The following is a 20,851-nucleotide window of genomic DNA, read 5'->3' as shown; positions in this document are numbered from 1 at the left end:
CAATTTATGGCAACAAACAAAGTACTGTTATAGCTGGACGAAGCGTTGGCATTTGCAAAATTAGATAATTTTTAATAGCGCTTTTGCAGGATAATAGTCTTTCTTCGCCATGATAGCAGTTGAACTCTTTGTCTGTGGTTTGTAATTGTTCTAAGGTTTCATTGACTTTTCTTTCTCCCCGAGAGCCTTAAGAATGAAGAATCGATCGAGAAACGGAATGTGTAGTGTGAACGGACCGATTTGTGTTTTCGTAGAAGAATTTACGTAACAATATTCCTTTATTGATTATAACTGCGATAACTTCAAACTTCCCCAGCTACAAGGAGTCGTATTCTCGTTTGATTCATGACGTAGTGACGTTGGCCAGAGGGAATGCTTTGAACGAGGGAGATTTCCTGGACGTGGCCATCACGGGAAATCCCCTTCACCTCTTCGCTGTCATCAAGAGGCTCGTTTTGTACTGGCCGCCCATCAGACGGTCAATTATTACAATCTTTTCTTCAGGTAAGGATCGCTAGTTTTCATGAGTGAATAATGTTATGTATCTGGAGTGAGTTATGTACTTTATTTTAAGTTAATAACGTAGAAGAATAACAGTTATTTTGATGTCGTTTATGCCTTTGTTAGTGCACACATATATATTTGATTATGCAGTAATACATCAATCACTCCTATACTTTCCGGTTACACATGCACACACAGACAGAAGCAACTCAATATGCGTACATATTTTTCCAACAGCAGGTAGCTTCGGAAAAACAACCAATGTTCAATGAAACATTCATACTTAAAATGGCGAATTGAAAAAGAGCCTAATGTACATGAAACTTCTGCAACATCAGCCACTTCGTATATCTACACAGAGAACTCATCATCAGCGCACTGCAATCCTCTGCATACACTGGAATTCACCCCTGCCTTCCGCAAGCGTTCTAGGAATTCCTGTTCTCCTCCTTTCCAGCACTAAATCATTTCAAATCGCCAAGATTCTCCCTATAACATACATTGATCTGTCTTATGATTCTATGTGCCTATACATTTCTCACCCTTTTCGTTTTTCTTATAATACTAAGCAAGCAATTCATCTCAGCAGCTTTAATCCTTTCTGTAACTTGCATTCAACATCTCTTTTAAAGGAGATTTGACTCAAGAATCAGCTCATTCCTACCTTGGTTTCCTTTGACAGTCAAGGCTCTTCGTAATCTTTTGCACATACACTGCTACCTTCCTTGCTTTCCCTAATCCGAGACTCACCAGTTCCCTCATCCTAATACCGCCCATTTCATTTACTCTAAAATTGCTTACTTGAATCAGTCACTTCCATTCCTCCCCATCCATTTTACTTTCATTGTTATATCATTCTGATTTCTATTTACCTTATAGCCTTACTCCGGCTAATTTTTGCTTTAAACTTTCTCCTCGTACAAAAACTTTCAAACTTTTTCACTAGTTTGTAGCCTGTCCCTCATTCATACACACATCTCAAACCCTGGCCAGATGCTCAGTCAAACTGTCATCACCATTAAGCATCTCACTCATAATCCTTTTTAATCCTGATGTTTTTACATTAATTACCTTCCTTATCTCCTCAACAGTCAACATTCTCAAATCACACTGAATTTTCTTGCTGGCATCATTCAGCTTTGCAGCTTTTTTGCCTTCTGCATTCAACAGTTCTTCAAAGTACTCATTCCATCAGCCCAGGACTGAATTCACTTTTAACGGCAACTCTTATTCTGAGATCCATTCGTTTATTTGCCATTCACCCAAAAATTACTTCCCTGTATAACAATTCTTATTCTCCCGGAAGTTTTTGCTAACCTTCTCCTGTTTTCAGTACTTGACCTCTTTTCTTCTCTCACTTTCTTCTTGATTACCCGATCCATACTCATGTATACCTGTTGTAGGACTCTGAACTTCTCTGCCTCCTAGCATGTATATGCATACACCACTTGAAATAAACTTAGATCCTCCTTTATAGCATGAAGTTTTAGAGTATTCTCTCCATAACCTCACGTGTGATAGTTTGAATCCCATCTCGGAAGATAACAGCCTCTTCATTTATTCCCTTCTTGCAGTCAAGGCTAATAAGCATATCCAAACGATGCAATGAAGTCGAGAAGTTAAAAGGATACAGTGACTATCAACAATCCATATATAACTGGTGATTTGCAGATTTTGCACAGATACACACACATTCTCTCTCTCTCTCTCTCTCTCTCTCTCTCTCTCTCTCTGTATATATATATATATATATATATATATATATATATATATATATATATATATATCTATCTATCTATCTATCTATCTATCTATCTATCTATCTATCTATCTATCTATCTATCTATCTATCTATCTATCTATCTGTCTGTACATATATATACATATATATCTGTGTGTATGTATGTATGCATATATACTTCAAAATCAATAACCACTAAAAGGCCATGTTACGCTGAGGATGATTCTATACCAGCTACAGCAAATATATACTCGAATTTAATAGACACATGAATGTGTGAGGGGAAACAGACTTAAATGTTTCTCCGTGGTAAGGCTTGTCAGTATCCTCGCCAAGGTCTAAAAAATTCCGCGTGTTGGTTCAAATTCCAGCAATATGGATGCAGCTTCTTCATTTATTCCCGCTCAGATTCAAGGCTTGTAATAATAACTATATCCAAAAAGTCTACGTCGAAGTGTTAAGAGGTTATTGAGGCTTTAAAAATCATGCAGACTAGCAGAAGTAACAGTAGATTTTATACATACACAAACACAGACATACACACACACGCATATGTATATATATATATATATATATATATATATATATATATATATATATATATATATATATATATATATATATATATATATATATTTGTAAGAGCCTGACGTCCGTCTCTTCCAACCATGTGTGTGTTCGTGTGTTCGTCGTCCATCGGAGTGGACAAGACATCAAGAGCATCTCGTTTTCTTTCTCTAAAGGAACGCGATTTCAACCATACAATATTTCCGTCTGTTTCTCCCTAACCATTGTTGTCTTGATTTATGTACAATCACCACTACTTGCATTACCATGCGAGCATTCTAATCATGTACTCATAATGTTCCACCAAATCTTCTGTATCAAACTTGTATGTATGTTTCTGTTTGTGAAGATGCCAAATGTCTCGCCATTTCACATATATTATGCTACTCCATTGTATTCATTAATCTGTCTGGAATCTCTTGCAACTGGCCATATGTAGAATTTCCTGGCCTTTCCATTGATATATGTTTCATCACTGTGTGTTAATCGTGTCTCTCGATATCGCCATCTTTTTGTCTGCCGACAAACACAGATGTCTGAATCTTTTACCTCTGTCCTTACCTGTCTGTGTGTAGATGCTACGTTGCGGTCCGCACACGTCAATAACATCTTCGAAGATTCTATTACGGGCTGCTCTAGGAGCAAGAGCCCGTGCTGGCACAAGGCCAGCTAAATCTAAAACAACAACAATGTACATCTCGCAGTAAGGAACCACCAATAAACCAGTTAACACCCAGCCAGTATGTCACTCAATACTCAGTCCTTATATATATATATATATATATATATATATATATATATATATATATATATATATATATATATATATATATATATATTTCACCACCATATGGTTATTTCTCCAATGGAGTGGTTGTTGTATGGAGGGTACAGTCTTAGCAATTTTCAAGAGATGAGATAGGTAACCATTTTCCATTTCCTTGACCACTGCCGATGTCTAACGCCCATCAGCCACGGTGCCCAGTTTGGATGGCTGTACTTTCCAGAGGTGGGCGTAAGGCTCACCAATTCCCTACTCCAATATATAAATATGTGCGTTTATGCTAGTGTGCTTGTGTATTTGTATGTGTATAGAATAACAGAGCGTGTGGATTTAAGGTCTATTTACGATATTTCAGAGGGCAACTGCATAAACAAAAATGAGCTGTGTGAATGGTGGGCTAAATCTTCGGAATGCTCCAAAAATCCCGCGTTCATGATGGTAAACTGCCAACTGTCATGTGGATTGTGCGGCAAGACAGGTAAGTACTTATTCTTTCGTAAATAATTATCTTCGTTCAGGTCTTCTGAATCAGATGGTTGAGGTTTGTTGCAAGCGCTAGTAACAACTGTTATTTGTAAAAGCGCCCAGTGATTTCAGAATGGTGTGATCGCTAATGTCATCTCTACTGTCACAGTAGCGGTAATATAAGAAAGGGTCGCAATGGCACATCCCGCCTACATGGACCCTCATTCCATAAATTTATAAGGAGACTAATTTCGGTGGCCGCGCTAGTAGTGAGAGATACTGCTATGAGGCTGGAGGATGAGTATTTTACCGGTAGTCTTTTGTTGTTACGCTCAGAAAGAAGTATATGTATATCCAGTACAGTATACAATTATCCCCAGAAATAATGAACAATGTCAAGCTACAAGCAATGAATGGAAATTAATCCAAATATTCAAGAAAAGGATAGCTCAAATCATCGAAGAATATATTTCAGCTCACGATCATGTTGAAGTCTATTTCCTCCCTCCATAATTGAACGCCCTCCTTTTTCGTTGACTACAGAAATGTTATTTGGCAATTTAGAAATAATTGCAATAGTAGCAGCAGAAAAAAATCATTTCTAATTACAGGAAAAAAGTAGAAAGCAATAAACAAGCCGGGGTTCCCAATTATATCAGAGGTATAGGTGCTATAAATCCTTTGGTTAACGGTGCAGAACCACAAAGTGTCTGGTTCAACAAGAAAAGGTGAAAGGACTGAAGCTCTTAGCATAAATTTTAATTAAAATGGAGAAGCTTGTATGGCAAAAAATAGTTTCATAATTTGAAAATTTACCATCCTCACTTAGCTTTCAGTTTGACGCCACTATGTAATGCCATTCAATTTCCTCACCCAAGAAAAAAATAGCAAATGGTAAGATTTGAATTTCGTTAACATCGACTAGGGAAGGGTACTTGGTGGTGTGTACTTTCGATTATTTAGTTGGGAAATACTGAACACTCTCCTGCAATGCAAGCAGTCTGGAATTTAAGCACTTCTGAGGCCTATACATTGTAAACCTATGTACTAAAAATCTTAATTTGTTTGTGGGGAAACTAAGAGGCCTCAGTTCTAGGATTATTAGCAGAAATATAAAACTACAGTAACAATTAACGATAAACCTAAGGATTTAGATGTCTAGTTACTGAGACTTACGACTGGTTTTCCAGAAATGAATGAAGTATAGACTTCTTCATTGCGGTCTAAATTTGAAAGGGGATTATTATAGATTTTCAAAAAAGTAGGTGCAAATTGCTTGGCAACTGTCATACGCCGAAACGAAAGTAAAGCCGAGTACCGCTTACGGAGATTTATAGAAAGAGTATCGATATCAACCATTAGTGCAGTAAAAGTGGCTGATCAGTCAACAAAATTGAATATTCTTCCTTAACAGGGATATCGGGTTACCTGAATGGATGTTTTTTGTGTAGGAGGCTAGAGCAAAATTAATGTGCTGATAAAGACAGAAAACAATACTTTATTTATTTTTTTTTTTTTTATCTACGTCATTAGTCACAGACGCCAATTACAATTCTTCTTATATCCATAACGGGTCAACAATGACAACGACTGTTGTTCATAGAACTGGAGATATTAAAATGTACCATATGTCCCAGCAGCAGACCATGAAAGTTGGATGTTTCATTCGTTTTATCAGAATGCAAATTTATGTTTCCTAACAGAACAGCGCGCGAAACTGTTGGCATTATTAGAACTGGAGGAACGAACGGTGCTGCCATCTCTCAACGACTTGCGAGGAGCTTCTTTGGCCTTGGCCAGACTTCAGCAGATTTACCGAATACCCATACCCAATTTGGCCACCGGAACCATAGCTAACGTCACGACTTCCGTCGGTGAGTTCCATTTGATTCTCTGTTTCATCTTACCTATTTTGATTTATGATGTGTGTATATATATATATATATATATATATATATATATATATATATATGTATAGTGTATATATATAATTTATATTTATATATATATATATATATATATATATATATATATATATATATATATATATATATATATATATATATATATATATATATATATATACACATACTCAGGCACACCCAAGACAATGTGATACAGTTACCCTGTCAGTCGCAACAATTGTACTGACATTTTCCTTTCTTTGCTTAACTTAGTCCTTAGCGTTTACGACTGTATAAGAATTGCCAACGAGAGTCACTATGAGGGTCAGTACGTTAATGCATGGCAATGGTACAATTACGCAGGAGCAATTGCCACTACTCCAGATATGAAAGGACTCATTGATGATCTTAAGGCTCCTGTGGCTGAAGAGGTAATCCTATTATTATTATTATTATTATTATTATTATTATTATTATTGTAGAGATAAAAGCTAAAAGGATTATAGAAATATAAAGAAATAAAAACTGAAGAACTAATGGAAACAAAATGATGATGCGCATACATAGTGTGAAGAGTCATTAAAAAAAAAAGAGTAGCAAAACCTTCAAGTTTATGAGTGCATTTGGAATCTGAGTACCTCTGAATTGTCTCTTTTTTTCAGATTATTTTTAAGATAGCAGATTACTCCTTGTACTCTTCAGTGTTTCATCTCTTTCATCAAACTAGACTACTTAGAGTCTGAACTGGATAATATTTACTAATTCATATGAAGTGTAGCCTCTAATGCGCTAGCGATGATACAGGTCTTACTTTCTAATAGAAGTTATACCTCGAGTGTCATACTCCTGCCGTTATGTTAAGGAGGCAATTCTCTGAATGTTACATTTATCTTGGCGTCTCTGATGATGACTTCTTGAGCATTTTCCATGAGTGTGATATTTATTTAGGAATATCTTGTATGTCTATATTTATCTTAAATATCAGAATTTTCTGCATAAATATGATCTTTGCCTCAAATATTTGTATTTGTGGCTGGGGTGAGGTGGGTGGATTTACAACGACTGCAAGAGGAATATTCCTTGAGTTTTACATCGTGGAATTTCTTGTGAACTTTGAAATGTTTATTTTTAATATAGTTTTTTTTCTTTTCAGATATATCTAGTATTTTTATAAGAACTATTTTCCATGGGCTTGTTGTATATTTGGGAATTTCCAGAATTTTTAAGAGAAAAATTGAATCCAAATATATATATATATATTTATATATATACATATATATATATATATATATATATATATATATATATATATATATATATATATATATATATATATATATATAATCAGCTTATATAATCTTTAATATCATTCAACTCTACAATATATTTTCATATATATTTATGAAGGAATTTTTTATTATTTTTTTCAGTTGATATAACGCAGAATGAAACTGGCTCGAACCAACGAAAGGGAACTCAGACTACAGGGACGCATTAACATCAGGTCACAAAGAGAAATTATAAGTGGATATGAATCCATTCAACTCTGTCGAACTCAGGTGTTTTGCATTTGGAGACGATATTCACTCACGCCTTTCAATGTTGACCGTGTAATGCGTTTGTCGCACGCCAGCCATATTATGACTTTTTATCATCACCGTGATTCATATACAATCGAAAGCTACAAAAAGAAGAAAATATCAGTGCGCTCTACCTCGGAAAGAATATATTTTCCATATATGTTACAAGGGGACTTTTTTTAGTTGATGATAAATACGCCGATCCCGGCCGACTGAGTTAACGCGCCCCTGTAGTCCTGAGTTCCTGTCCTTCTGGTTCGAGCCTGTCGGACGGCGTATTTACTATCAACTAAAAAAAATTCCCTTCGGTAACATATATGAAATATATTATTTTCCGAGGTAGATTTAATTGATATTAAATACGTTTGTAGCTTTGATTGTATATGAATCACGGTGATGTGATAAAAAGTCATAATACAGTGGTATGACAAACGTGGATTACACGGTCAACATGGCAGAGGTGGGTGGATATCGTCTCCAAATGCAAAACACCTGAGTTCGACGGTGAGTTGATGTGGTTTCGATATCCACTTATACCTCTCTTGTGGCCGACTGGGTTAACGTTCCTGTAGTCCTGAGTTCCTGTCCTTCGTTGGTTGAGCCCACGTGGGACGGCGTGACTTATTATCAACTAAAAAAATCCCCTTCGGTAACATATATGAAAATATATTATTTCCGGTAGAGCTAATTGGATATTAAGGACGTTTGTAGCTTTCTGATTGTGTATGAATCACGGTGATGTGATAAAAAAGTCATAATATGGTTGCGTGCGACAAACGCATTACATGGTCAACATGGCAGAGGGGTTGATATCGTCTCCAAATGCAAAACACCTGAGTTCGACGGGTGAGTTGATGGGAGCGATATCCACTTATACATCTCTTGTACGACTGGGTTAATACGTCCTGTAGTCCTGAGTTCCTGTCCTTCGTTGGTTCGGAGCCCACGGACGGCGCATTTATTATCAACTAAAAATTCCCCCTTCGGTAACATATATGAAAAAATATATTATTTCGAGGTAGAGCGAATTGGATATTAAAGGATGTTTGTAGCTTTCTGATTGTATATGAATCACGGTGATGTGATAAGAAGTCATAATATGGCTGCGTACGACAAACGCTTAGGTCAACATGGCAGAGGGGTGGGATATTGTCTCCAAATGCAAAACACCTGAGTTCGACGGGTGAGTTTGACCGATATCCACTTATACCCCTTGTGGCCGACTGGGTTAATGTGTCCCTGTAGTCCTGAGTTTCTGTCCTTCGTTGGTTCGAGCCCACGACGACAGCGTTCTATTATCAAAAAAAAAAAAATTCCCTTCGGTAACATATATGAAAATATATTATTTCCGAGGTAGAGCGGAATTGGATATTAAAGGACGTTTGTAGCTTTCTGATTGTATATGAATCACGGTGATGTGATAAAGTCATAATATGGCTGCGTGCGATAAACGCATTACGGTCAACATGGCAGAGGTGGGTGGATATTGTCTCCAAAATGCAAAACACCTGGGAGTTCGACGGGTGAGTTGATGGGAGCCGATATCCACTTATACCTCTCTTGGGCCGATGGGTTAATGTGTCCCTGTTGTCCTGAGTTCCTGTCCTTCGTTGGTTCGAGCCCACGGACGGCGTGCATTTATTATCAACTAAAAAAATTCCCCTTCGGTAACATATATGAAAATATATTATTTCGAGGTAGAGCGAATTGGATATTAAAGGACGTTTGTAGCTTTCTGATTGCATATGAATCACGGTGATGTGATAAAGTCATAATATGGCTTGCGTGGCGACAAACGCGTTTACACGGTCAACATGGCAGAGGTGGTGGATATTGGTTCCAAATGCAAAACACCTGAGTTCGACGGGTGAGTTGATGGAGCCGATATCCACTTATGCCTCTCTTGTGGCCGACTGGGCTAATGCGTCCCTGTAGTCCTGAGTTCCTGTCCTTCGTTGTTCGAGCCCACGGGACGGCGTACTTATTATCAACTAAAAATTCCTTCGGTAACATATATGAAAATATATTATTTCCGAGGTAGAGCGAATTGGATATTAAAGGACGTTTGTAGCTTTCTGATTGTATATGAATCACGGTGATGTGATAAAATTCATAATATGGCTGCGTGCGACAAACGCATTACACGGTCAACATGGCAGAGGTGGGTGGATATCGTCTCCAAATACAAAACACTTGAGTTCGACGGGTGAGTTGATGGGAGCCGATATCCACTTATACCTCTTGTGGCCGACGCGGTTTAATGCGTCCCTGTAGTCCTGAGTTCCTGTCCTTCGTTGGTTCGAGCTCACGGGACGGCGTACTTATTATCAACTAAAAAAAATTCCCCTTGGTAACATATATGAAAATATATTATTTCCGAGGTAGAGCGAATTGGATATTAAAGGACGTTTGTAGCTTTCTGATTGTATATGAATCACGGTGATGTGATAAAAGTCATAATATGGCTGCAGTAGTGACAAACGCATTACACGGTCAACATGGCAGGGGTGGATATCGTCTCCAAATGCAAACACCTGGAGTTCGACGGGTGAGTTGATGGGGCCGATATCCACTTATACCTCTCTTGTGGCCGACTGGGTTTAATGCGTCCCTGTAGTCCTGAGTTCCTGTCCTTCGTTGGTTCGAGCCCACGGGACGGCGTACTTATTATCAACTAAAAATTCCTTCGGTAACATATATGAAAATATATTATTTCGAGGTAGAGCGAATTGGATATTAAAGGACGTTTGTAGCTTTCTGATTGTATATGAATCACGGTGATGTGATAAAGTCATATATATATATATATATATATATATATATATATATATATATATATATATATATATATATATATATATATATATATATATATATATATATATATATATATATATATATATATGTGTGTGTGTGTTTGCGTACATATGTAAATTGATTGTTTGTTTGGGATTTCTCTTGAATGTTACATTCATTTTGAAATCTCAATAGTATTAGAAAATGAGTTTACTTAGATGGGCCATTTATTTGGGAAATGTCTTTATATCTTTTCAGATATTTTCTTTAAATACTGCGTTCATTTCAGAATTCACAACATTTTCATAAAAATGTATTTTCACTCAACGTGGACTTTATTTTGATTTGTCTTGACAATAATCTGTTCACCTTGAATAACACAATTACCTGTCACAGATATTTGTAATGAGTATGAGTTTTATTCAGGTATGTCTTACTTTTTAGTATAATAGATATGTACCTTGATCGTCACATTTATCTTGGAATTTTCTGCTCAGTTTTATATTCACCTTGAATGTGATATTTATACAAGATTTTCTTAGCAATTTCTTTATTAGGATGGGCACGGTATTTCCTTGTTTTTAAAAAAATAATATTTTCCTTCAATGGAAATCAAAGTCTATCACGAAAAGTTTTCATCAAATATGGCCTTAACTAGGAAATTTCATACGTTTTTAGTAATGGAAAATACCGTGAATGTTATATCCATTTGTGAACTTCCACATTTATACGATGGAAAAACATCATTCACTTAGCATTGTCTTCCATCTCCCTACAACATTATTCAGAAATTTTATATATTTTTCAAAGCAATCATTCAGAAATTCTATATATCTATTTAAAACATTTAATCAGAAAATTATAATTTCTAAAAATGAATTGCTTTAAAGTATTTACAGAGATTTTATACTGTTCTTGCAAGCATTTACTCAGATTTTTTATCAGTTTCTTTATTGCTTCTATTCAGACATTTTATATTTCTTTCAAAGCATTTATTCAGAAATTTTACGCATTTGTTCACATCGTTTACTCAGACATTTGATCCATTTCATAAATATTGTACATTCTTTGAAGCACTTGAGCCATTTAATTATAGTATTAATCATAGTTATATACATTTTTAGACATTGATTTGGAAATTTTCTTTGAAGCATTTGTTCAGCAGTTCTGTTTTATGGATTTTATTTAAAAATGTATACATATCTTTAAAGCATTTGCTCGACATTTATCCATTTTATCATGAAATTTATGTAGAACTTTTATACATTTCTTTAAAGCAGTTACTCTGACATTTTATCCCTTTTTATAGCATTTATCTAGAAATTTTAAATATTTATTTAAAGAATTTACTCTGAAGTTGTATCCTTTTTTTATAGATAGCGTCTCTAGAAATTCTATCCATCTTTAAAGCATTTACTCTGACATTTTACCGTTTTTATGGTATTTATCTAAAAATTTCGTGCATTTCTTTAAAGCATTTACTCGGACATTTCATTTACCTAGAAAATTTATAAATTTCTTTAAATCATTTACTCGGACATTTCATTGTTGCTTATGGCATTTGTCACAGAATAGTTATAAATTTCTTTAAAATCATTTACTCGGACATTTTGTTCTTTTAATAGCATTTCTCAAGAAATTCCATTACATATCTTTCAAGCATTTACTCGACATTTTATCGTTCTTATAGTGTTTATCTTTGAAATTTTATGCATTTCTTTCAGGCATTTGCTCGAACATTTTGTCCTTTTGTTACAACATCTATCTGTAGGTACGTTTCATTCTTTAAAGCATTTACTTAGACATTTTGTCTGTTTTTATAGCATTTATTTAGAGATTTTTATATTTCTTTAAAGCATTTACTTGGACATTTTGTCATTTTTATAGCATTCATCTAGAGATTTTATATATTTCTTTAAAGCATTTACTTGGACATTTTGTCTTTTATAGCATTCATCTAGAGATTTTATATATTTTCTTTAAAGCATTTACTTGGACATTTTGTCTTTTTTATAGCATTCATCTAGAGATTTTATATATTTCTTTAAAGCACTTACTCGGATATTTTGCCTTTTTTCATAGCATTTATCTAGAGATTTTATATATTTCTTTAAAGCATTTACTCGGACCTTTTGTATTTTTTTCATAGCATTTATCTAGAGGTTTTATACATTTTTCAAGCATTTGCTTGGACATTTTATCTTTTTTATAACATCTGTTTAATAATTGAGTAAATTCCTTTAAAGTATTTACTCGGATATTTTGTCCTTTTTATAGCATTTATTTAGACATTTCATACATTTCTTTAAAGCATTAATTCAGGAATATTATAAAGTTCTTATATAACATATATTCAGAAACTTTATAAATTTCTTTAGAACCCTCGTTCAGAGGTTTTATATACATCCTCGAAATATTTCATTACAATTTTGACTGACCTCTTTTCAGCATGATGAGAAACATTCCTCACATGACCCCAAGTTCTTCCCTCACCCGATCTCCCGGCATCCATTGCAGGTTCCCAGGGACACTGAATACTTTTCCTTGTGTCGTGGAAATTCTCTGTTGGTGAGGAAACTTTACAGCCTCGTTTCCCTTCCAAATGCTTTCACATTTACTCAAATCTAGTTTTATGTCTAGTATATGCAGGTGAAACTGTTTTTTATATTTTGAAGATTTCTTTATCGCTGGATATGAATTATTAGGTTGTAAGCAGGAGGAATTTTTCCTTTAGTGGTATAACACTGTTTTTTCTCCACCGAATTTTCTGTCAAATGTTAATTATAACGTTGGATAAAAGTTCTGTTTAGGTAACATAAGACACTACAATTTATTATTACAGTAAACGTAGCAATAAAATATCTGAAGAGTATATTGTAAATGAAGCACCATACTAGTGTTTTCTAAATTATCAAACATTCTAAGAAGTATTCGGAATTAAAGGCTAATATGATCCCAACATCAACCATTCGTTACGGAATATTACCGCATCATCGCCAAGTAAGTGGAACTATGCACCGATCAGTCACACACCTGGTTGCGTGAACGACCTCTTTGAAATACATTATCCCTGGACAACACAGTATATTATATCATATCATAATATGCCTTCCTTCTAATGCAGAAAAGTTTTAGCAAAAATCACCGAGAGCTGACGGCTTCTCATAAAATCGAGGTGAATTTGACTTCTTACTTTCTTATGATAAAATCCTCATGAAATTTCCATATTAGCAACAATATCTTAGAAGTCATGCCCAGCATCATTTTGCAAATAAAAACAAAATTTCTTAGAATATCTTCAGTCCTCTCTTACAGTTTGGTTTTGCTAAGAGATGAAAAATTAATAAAATGTAAATTCACCTCAATATTAGCTGCATAATGAACGTTCGATAAAGAGAGCGCAAAGTAAGGTTATATCAGTTACAACAACTTATGCTTAAAGTATTCTAGAACGGAAAATTTGATATGAGCTCGAAAATCACGTTTTCATGAATTTCTGGAGAAATGTTTGCTCCATAAACAAATATATGTAAGAAGAGAGAGAGAGAGAGAGAGAGAGAGAGAGAGAGAGAGAGAGAGAGAGAGAGAGAGAGAGAGCAGTCAATCTCTCATGCAAATATAGATATGGAAGTTATTTGGTTAATGAGTCTCAGTAAAGAAGTCTATTTCATTTTTTCTGTGTTATCACGAAAAGGTGTACATTGGAAATCACTTCACCTTTTTGTGAAAAAAAGGAAAAAAAATTTCAGAGTGATTTATTGTTGTAAGTTTGTTTAGACCGGGCAAATGATTGATTTGGAATGGGACAATAAGCAATGAGGTTTATTGTCAGTTCACTGTATAAAGGCAAACCTTTCCAAGTGACCTTTTAGAATCCGGTGCCTGAAAGAATCGATTGTTTTCACAGACTAACGAGACGGCAGTCAACCTCAAGTGCTACATATCATCTCGGGGATCACCGTACCTGATTCTCCGACCCATCAAGGTCGAGCACGTACACCACGATCCTGAGATGTACGTCTTCTACGATGTGATCTCTCAGACAAGGAAGGTCAAGCTTATCAAGGGACCGTGCAAAGTCTCAGGTATGGTTTATGGCAACGCTATTCAGTTACATACATTTACTTTTCGGGCCTCAGTCTGAGCCAGGTCTCCTTACAAGTTTTAGTAATTCTTCTTTTGCCAAGTAACGGCTCAACCCCCCTATTCTACATACATGCATACACATCCACACACACACTTATATATATACACATATATGTATATGTATATATATGAATATACATATATATATATGTATGTATTAAATATGCATATATATTTATATACGTATGTATGTATGTATGTATGTATATACAGGGTCTAACACAATTTAGGCAAATATTTCGGGAAATGAAAGGAAAGAGTAATTCTTAGCAGAAAATGTTCTATAAAGATTTACATTTTAAAGCTTCATTTGTTGGTGAGGAAATTTTTAAAATAACTGTTCATGATTAACTCTGCTCTCAGGCGAAGGAGGTTGTTAATGGAAGGTCGGAGTAGCCTGGGATGGGGGATGGTGTATGCGTGTGCGTGTGTAAAGTGAACGAGTCAAGTGGATTGCTCTCTTTTAATTATTTTTTTCTTGCAAATAATCTAATTTGAATTATTAGTTTACAGCAGTACCATATGGCTTTACATATCAAGTGAAGTAGTGTAAAGGTTGTTAGGCAACATTTATTTATGATTGCTGGAGTGCAGTCTGCCCTGCTGCCTCGTGACAGAATTGTTGAATCAGGAGTCATGATTAGCATATGCCTGAGCGGTGTCAGATCAATACTTTTGATTGAGAATGAGACATTTTTAACAATATATAAATTTTAAATCTTTGATAGATGTCTAATGAATGAGCCTTTTGATGAGGGGATATTCAGTTAGGGCTTCTTTTTTTTATTGGTGTCCAATGAATACCATTGATGGGGAGGAGAGGGTTTCAATGATGCATACATTATTTTTGTTCAATACCTAAAAATACTTTTGATTGGGAGGTATTTTATTGACATCAACCTAAAAAGCTCCATCCTTTTTCTTTACCACCCCACCCTCACTACTCTGACATCCCATACACCATCTTACTCACCTGAGAGCAGTACTGATGATGAATGGTTATTTTAAATTTTCCCTCACCGTTAAACGAAGCCTTACAGTGCATATCTTTATAAAACATTTTCTCAAAAATTACTTATTCTTTCAATTTGAGATATTTGCATAAACTCATGTTTAACTTACTGTATATATATATATATATATATATATATATATATATATATATATATATATATATATATATATACACACACACACATATATATATATAATATATATATATATATATATATATATATATATATATATATATATATATATATATATATATATATACACACACACACACACACACACACACACACATATATATATATATATATATATATATATATATATATATATATATATATATATATATATATATATGCATATGCATACATACATACATACACACACACACACAAACACACATATATATATATATATATATATATATATATATATATATATATATATATATATATATATATATATATATATATATATATATATATGTTACACAGATTTCATTGTTTACCTTTGCTAAAAAGTCAGAGAAGTCCCATTGGTAGCTTGATAGTGACTGCATCAAAAAGCTACTGGCAGTGCACATTTGTACATACACACACTCATGCTCTCTTTCAGGTCTACAGCGAAACAAGCATTACCCAAAATAATTTATCTGACAAAATTTAACATAACTGGATTGCAAAAAACAAGAGATGAAATAAAAATGGAATACTAATGTTCACCAACTGATCAAACATGTTAAAGATACTAATTATTCTCTTTAAAAATCTTTTCCCCACAATAAGTCAAAATAAGTCGAAGTCCAGTATTTTCCTAATGAGTACATTTTAACCTCTTCCTCAGCGAAACATCCGAAGAAGTCAAATAAACCCTTATTAAACAAATGCATAAAAATAGAAATATGGGAATTCTCCCCATGTTACTTATAAAGAACACACAATGTATAAATGCTAAATTCAAGTGAGCTATATGTTAAATGAAAAACAACCTACAGTCAGGAAATCTAAAAATGCTTTCTACCTCCAATCAGCAATGTTTACATTCTTAATCGATAGCTCTGAACCACAGACTCTTCACTGAAGACTTCTAATAATATTCGTTGTTGATCTTCGAATAACCATTTGTGTGATAACTAATCCCTTCACACCCTGGGACTCCGATCGGCCGGTTTCCCACTTTTTTAATGACAGGTTGTTGATATATTGGGGGTTTGTTTAAGGACACTATGTGGAACTTGGGGAAAATTTTGGTCAGTGACCTATTTTTGTGACGCCAGAGTGATTTTCGCCAAATTGGCCATTTTCAAAATGTGCATCTTCCTTGCTTTTAGTTTTTAAGGGGTGGATTTGAACCACGTATAAAACACATATGAACCTTTAATAAGATGCCTGGGATTTTTGATTTTTCAATTCTTCTTCGAGATATGAATTTTTTTCTCTTTTATGAAATTTTCCCGGAAAATTGACAGGAAAAAAAAATGACCAAAAATCAGCCACTTAAAATATTAAGAATCCCCGGCTTTTTATTAATCTACCTTGTTTCCCCATGTTATATATAAAATTTCATTTAGATTGGTCCAATACTAAGGAAGGAGATGCATTTTAAAGGCGAAAAACTCATGTTTTGAGAAACGGGCCTTCAAAGTTTTAGTTACATAAAAAAAGTAAAAGGGCCTTCAAAGACTGTGTTACAATTAATTTTATGGTTTTGGTACTTACTTTTGGGTATTAATTAATGCAAATGATTATAAATAAGAATATTAATTGGATTATTTATTTAAGACATTATTATAAATTTTAGGTTCCTTGTCCCCTGTCTGATCTTTTGTTGCAAGGTATTACTCTAGGGTATCATAGCTGCCTACACTTTATTAGTGTCTCGAATCCATCCCTTTGCCAAATGGATCCTGGGAATTACTTTACATTCACAATTACGGATTCGTGATTCATGCATCAACAAGTCTTGCTTCACTTATTATGATCATTTTATTTTCAGGATCGTCTATAATATCAGCCTCCAAGCTACTGCTTTCTTCTAAAATACTTTGCCCTTTAGTAGTGACGAATATCAAAGAGGCGTTTAGGGGTGGATGTGGTTGGTCTCTGGTCACAGAGACGCTGCTCGCGCTCGCTTGCTGGCGACAGCTCTTCTCTCTCCGTCAGCCCATTCTCTATGGTAAAATTAATTTCTTTGAATTCTTTCTTTCTACTTCGCCTGACTTTTCCACTTGGCTTCTCTGCATTCTAGAAGCATGAAGTGAACTCTGGACCTTTTAGGCATGGTGAAAAAGAAAACACAGCAGAAAAATACAGAGTTCAGTCAAGGCAGCAAAGACATGAAAACTGTCCTTCTGGCTTCTGGAAATTTATAAGCACCCCTGGCTACAGTCGGCGTCAGTGGTATGACATGTGCATTGTCATGGCTAGGAATAACTAAAATGGTGCCGAGTAGGATATTATTGACATTATTCATTTCATTTCAAAGGAAGTTTTCGTAACATATATCGCAAAAACTATACCAGACTAAATCATTTGTGCTACTGGTGTTTTATGGGTATATAGTTATTGTTACATTTGAGGCCATAACTAGAGAAATAAGGCAAATTTAGCATATTTCAGACACATTCTGAACCCTACGGCTTTCATAGAATTTTTTTCAGCAAATCGAATTTTTTGAAGATTGTTTAGGTTTTTTAGGCGGCCGATCCCCTTAAAATATAAGAAACTGATATGTAGGCCTATGACCTGTCATTGCATCAGAATATAAGAAATTGATGTGTAGGTGTATGCCCTGTCATTGCATCAAAATATAAGAAATGGAGGTGTAGGCCTATGCCCTGTCATTGCATCAAAATATAAGAAGTTGAAGTGTAGGCCTATGCCCTGTCATTGCCTCAAAATACAAGAAATTGAGGTGTAGGCCTATGCCCTGTCATTGCTTCAAAATATAAGTAATTGAGATGTAGGCCTATGCCCTGTCATTGCATCAAAATACAAGAAAGTAATGTGTATGCCTATGGCATGTCATTGCATCAGAATATAAGAAATTGATATGTAGGCCTATGCCCTGTCATTGCATCTAAATATAACAAATTGACAAGTAGGCCTATGCCATGTCATTGCATCAAAATATAAGAAATTGATATGTAGGCCTGTGCCCTGTCATTGCATCAAGATATAAGAAATTTATATGTAGGCCTCTGCCCTTTCATTGCATCAAAATATAAGTAATTGACATGTAAGCCTATGCCCTGTCATTACCTGAAAATATAGGTAATTGACATGTAGGCCTATGCCCTGTCATTGCCTCAAAATATAAGAAATTGATGTGTAGGAATATGCCCTGTCATTGCCTCGAAATATAAGAAATTGACATGTAGGCCTATGCCCTGCATTGCCTGAAAATATAAGAAACTGACATGTAGGCCTATGCCCTGTCATTGCCTCAAAATATAAGTAATTGATGTGTAGGCCTATACTCTGTCATTGCATGAATATGTTAGAAATTGATGTGTAGGCCTATGGCCTGTCCTTGTCTCACAATATGAGAAATTGACATGTAGGCCTATGCCCTGTTATTGCCTTAAAATATAAGACATTGACATGTAGGCCTGTGCTCTGTTATTGCCTCAAAATGTAATTAATTGACGTGTAGGCCTATGCCCTGTCATTGCCTCAAAATATAAGAAATTGACATGTAGGCCTATGCCCTGTCATTGCTTGAAAATATAAGTAATTGAAATTGACATATAGGGCTGTGCCCGGTCATTGCATCAAAATATAAGAAATTGAGGTGTAGGCCTATGCCCTGTCATTGCTTGAAAATATAAGAAATTGACATGTAGGCTTATGGCCTGCCATTGCCTCAGAGTATAAGAAATTGACGTGTAGGCCTATGCCCTGTCATTGCATGAAAATATAAAAGGTAGATCTATAGTATAACTCTGCAACACATATTACCTTGGAAATTGTGTTTTTCTACAGTGTTTGGGTTGCATATCAGTAATTTACTGTTATTTTTTGGCTGTCGACTCTAATTAACCTATAATTAACCTCAGAACTATGTTATTGTATGCTGGCCATCCTGGAATGCTATTGTGTATGCGCAGTGTTATAGGGGAGGTTTTTTTTAAAAAGTAGAGTTTACTTTACCATGCGCTCCAGAGGTTGGAGCCCCTTTCTTTGTAACACGGCCTACAAGGTTAAGTTAGGTTAGTGTAGTGCCTTTTATAATAGGTTTCTTTAGCCAATCCCTTCTTGAACATATGGTTCCCATAAACCTTGCATATGCACGGAACCATTCCAGGATGGGCCATCATAATAACGTCCATTCTCTCTCCCCATGTTTTACCCCACCCAAAACCCCATTCCCAAAGGGTCCCCGATAAAGATGAGAGGTTAATGATGATTGACTGCCAGTGAACAACACCACCTTCATCAGCAACACTGAAAGTATAGGAAAACTCAATTTGCTAAGGTGATAAGCTATATGGAGTTGTTCTATAATTTTGCCTTATAAGAAATTGATGAGTAGGCCAATGCCCTGCAATTGCCTCAGAATATTAGGATTTTATATGTATGCCCAATCTGACAATGATGTTAACATTCGACATGCAAGGTTATGGTGAATTGATACCCTAATATTGAAGCTGGCTACATAAGTCTATGCTTCATTTCAATTAGTCTGGTCTATGTGGAACCTCTTATGTAGGCCAACAAAAATGAAAAAAAAAAAAATAAGGCAAGATGCTTTTGTATTTATGCTGCGCATGATCAAAATGAAATGAAAAAAAATGCACAGACAAACTGACCCAAGATATCAATTGCATACTTCACTACTCCGGGAACTCAAATCTGTGGTGTTATCATTCATGCATGGAGCTCAGCATCACAAAATGGAGTCAGTTCGTACTGGTAAAAGTGGTAATCATTTGCTGTTAATTAGAGTGACGTCATTCCCCATTTGAGAGTTGGCCAATCACTGACGTGCAGTGTGGGGCTTAGCTGCAAAGAGCCGTGGCTTTTACAATAGAAACACACACACACACGCACACACACAAGTACTTTGAGCCGAGAATATGATCTCAATCTTGAAAAATAAAGAAACAAAGCTGAGAAATTAATCCAGACAGTGACAAAACGTGTCTCAAAACACCTAAGGAAGTAGGAAACATGCTGTTGTCTTAAAACACCTAAGGAAGTAGGAAACATGCTGTTGATCTAGATAAATGACAAATAGTGGGTGGCAGTGTTACTGAGGCCATGATTTGTGAAAAAGCAAAAGGTAAAATGAAGTTACTTTATATGGTATTTATTTGTGGTAAATCTAATTATTAATTTTTTTGTTTACAGTT

The 20,851-nt window shown here is 35.0% G+C and overlaps 1 protein-coding gene across 1 annotated transcript in view; it reads left to right on the top strand.

Moving 5' to 3' along the window:
- Nucleotides 1-20,851, top strand: part of LOC136845480 (prolyl 4-hydroxylase subunit alpha-1-like) — a 91,300-nt gene that overhangs the window by 19,950 nt on the left and 50,499 nt on the right. The window contains exons 3-7 of the mRNA XM_067115653.1: nt 317-504; nt 3,952-4,074; nt 5,765-5,935; nt 6,239-6,396; nt 12,790-12,909. Of these exons, the coding sequence (XP_066971754.1) occupies nt 317-504; nt 3,952-4,074; nt 5,765-5,935; nt 6,239-6,396; nt 12,790-12,909 (760 nt within the window). The remainder of the gene's footprint in view (nt 1-316; nt 505-3,951; nt 4,075-5,764; nt 5,936-6,238; nt 6,397-12,789; nt 12,910-20,851) is intronic.

Source organism: Macrobrachium rosenbergii, chromosome 14 (assembly GCF_040412425.1).
Source record: "Macrobrachium rosenbergii isolate ZJJX-2024 chromosome 14, ASM4041242v1, whole genome shotgun sequence".
Lineage (NCBI taxonomy): Eukaryota > Metazoa > Arthropoda > Malacostraca > Decapoda > Palaemonidae > Macrobrachium > Macrobrachium rosenbergii.
This window is presented reverse-complemented; position numbering and strand designations above follow the sequence as displayed.